We start from the raw sequence: 2,500 nt of genomic DNA, 5'->3' as shown, positions 1-2,500 counted from the left end.
ACGTGTAAGAACGCTTCTGATTGGCTGATGGCTGGACATGTGTAAGAACGCTTCTGATTGGCTGATGGCTGGACGTGTGTAAGAACGCTTCTGATTGGCTGATGGCTGGACGTGTAAGAACGCTTCTGATTGGCTGATGGCTGGACGTGTGTAAGAACGCTTCTGATTGGCTGATGGCTGGACGTGTAAGAACGCTTCTGATTGGCTGATGACTGATGACATGGAACTGATCTGAAATCAGTTCCATGATCAGAAATAATGAAAAACCTCAGACAGATGAATGTCTCTCTCTCTTCCTGTCTGTGTGCCTGTCTCTCTCTCTTCCTGTCTGTGTGCCTGTCTCTCTCTCTTCCTGTCTGTCTGTCTGTCTCTTTCTCCCTGTCTGTGTGCCTGTCTCTCTCTCCCTGCCTGTCTGTCTCTCTCTTTTCCTGTCTGTCTCTCTCCCTGTCTGTCTGCCTGTCTCTCTCTCTTCCTGTCTGTGTGCCTGTCTCGCTCTCTTCCTGTCTGTCTGTCTGTCTCTCTTCTTGTCTGTCTCTCTCTCCCTGTCTGTGTGCCTGTCTCTCTCTCCCTGTCTGTCTGTCTGTCTGTCTCTCTTCCTGTCTGTCTCTCTCCCTGTCTGTCTGCTTGTCTCTCTCTCTTCCTGTCTGTCTGTCTCTCTCTCTCTTCCTGTCTGTCTCTCTCTATTCCTGTCTGTGTGCCTGTCTCTCTCTCTTCCTGTCTGTCTGTCTCTCTCTCTTCCTGTCTGTTTCTCTCTATTCCTGTCTGTGTGCCTGTCTCTCTCTCTTCCTGTCTATCTGTCTCTCTCTATTCCTGTCTTTCTGCCTGTCTCTCTCTCCCTGTCTGTGTCTCTCTCCCTGTCTGTGTGCCTGTCTCTCTCTTCCTGTCTGTGTGCCTGTCTCTCTCCCTGTCTGTGTGCCTGTCTCTCTCTCCAGATGAACCTGACCACAGCGATGGAGTTTTATGGCTACAGCAGGTTCAGCAGAGTCCTTCAGGTAACCAGCCCGTCATCATGTTGACATGAAGTCTGTAACAGCACTGACTCTCTGTCCTACCTGTGCTGTCAGGTGAGTTGAGAGGGATCATGCAGACAGAGCAGGTTCAGGTGGCAGCAGGACGGTCAGACTCCCACAGAGGTGGAGCGGTCTGAGGCCCGGGCAGGAAACACTCCAGGGACCGTTAAAAAGACTGATTTTTCATTTAGTTCATTTTGGGTGAAAAAAGAGAAAAACAAGACAGAAACTCTGCTTCTGTTTTGTTTGCTGGAAAGTGGAAATCAGAGTTTCACTGACAAAATGTCAGCAGCGTGGCCTTAGTGCTGCCGAAGCCGCCGCGTGCGTGAGCCTCGCGAGGTCACAGGTCAGACGTTTATACCACCGAGCTTTCTCAGGTCAGTGAAGGCAGCGGCTGCATGGTGACAGCCAGAGCCGGGCCGCTGAGCCTGTTCTAAAAGGACGTTTGTTTATAATTATTTATGATCTAATAATATAATCTGATAATATAATCTAATTATATAATCTAATTATATAATCTGATAATATAATCTAATAATATAATCTGATAATATAATCTAATAATATAAGATAATAATATAATGCTCTGTGGAGCGAGAGACACTTTCATGTTGTGGAGTCTCTCACAGCTCAGATTAGCAGTCAGTCTGTCTGCCTGTCTGCCTGTCTGCCTGTCTGTCTGTGTGTCTGTCTGTCTGTGTCTGTCTGCCTGCCTGCCTGTCTGTCTGCCTGGCTGTGTGTCTGCCTGTCTGTCTGCCTGCCTGCGTGTCTGCCTGTCTGTCTGCCTGCCTTTTTGCCTGTCTGTCTGCCTGCCTGTCTGCCTGCCTGTCTGCCTGCCTGCCTGTGTGTCAATGTGTCTGCCTGTCTGCCAAAACCCAGTTCTGTAACCCGTGAGTGTGACACGCTACGGCCCTGCTGACGTGTGCTGTCACCATGGCAACAAACAACAATCGCCATTTTCTCGTGAACCAATCAAATGAGCAGGACAGCTCCGCCCTGGCGTGTGAGCGAAGCCCTCACAGAGCTGTGTTGTTTCAGGACTCGGGGGTCCTGCCGCTGCTGCAGATGCGCCTCCACCAGCCCCTCACCATGTTCTGGCCCACAGACGAGGCTCTGCGCTCGCTGCCGCCCGAAAGGCAGCGCTACCTCTTTAGCCCCGCCCACCAGCAGCAGCTCACCGGCACCGTCCTCGCCCACGTCATCCGCACCATCAAGGTACCGCCGGGCCACGGGGGGTCGACCCAGACCCAGACCCAGACCCACACCCAGACCCACACCCAGACCCACACCCAGACCCACACCCAGACCCACACCCACACCCACACCCACACCCACACCCAGACCCACACCCACACCCACACCCACACCCAGACCCACACCCACACCCAGACCCACACCCAGACCCAGACCCACACCCACACCCAGACCCACACCCAGACCCAGACCCACACCCAGACCCACACCCACACCCACACCCACACCCACACCCA

The 2,500-nt window shown here is 52.9% G+C and overlaps 1 protein-coding gene across 4 annotated transcripts in view; it reads left to right on the top strand.

Annotated features, from left to right (window-relative positions):
• The window catches only part of stab1 (stabilin 1), a 72,255-nt gene that overhangs the window by 40,983 nt on the left and 28,772 nt on the right, over positions 1–2,500 (top strand). For all 4 annotated transcript variants that reach the window (XM_030052358.1, XM_030052360.1, XM_030052359.1 and 1 more), the window contains 2 exons: positions 933–992; positions 2,049–2,225. In XM_030052358.1, coding sequence (XP_029908218.1) covers positions 933–992; positions 2,049–2,225 — 237 coding nt within the window. The remainder of the gene's footprint in view (positions 1–932; positions 993–2,048; positions 2,226–2,500) is intronic.

This window comes from Myripristis murdjan, chromosome 5, assembly GCF_902150065.1.
Source record: "Myripristis murdjan chromosome 5, fMyrMur1.1, whole genome shotgun sequence".
In the NCBI taxonomy this organism is placed as follows: domain Eukaryota; kingdom Metazoa; phylum Chordata; class Actinopteri; order Holocentriformes; family Holocentridae; genus Myripristis; species Myripristis murdjan.
Note: the sequence above shows the minus strand (reverse complement) of the source record. Positions and strands in the feature narration are given on the sequence as shown.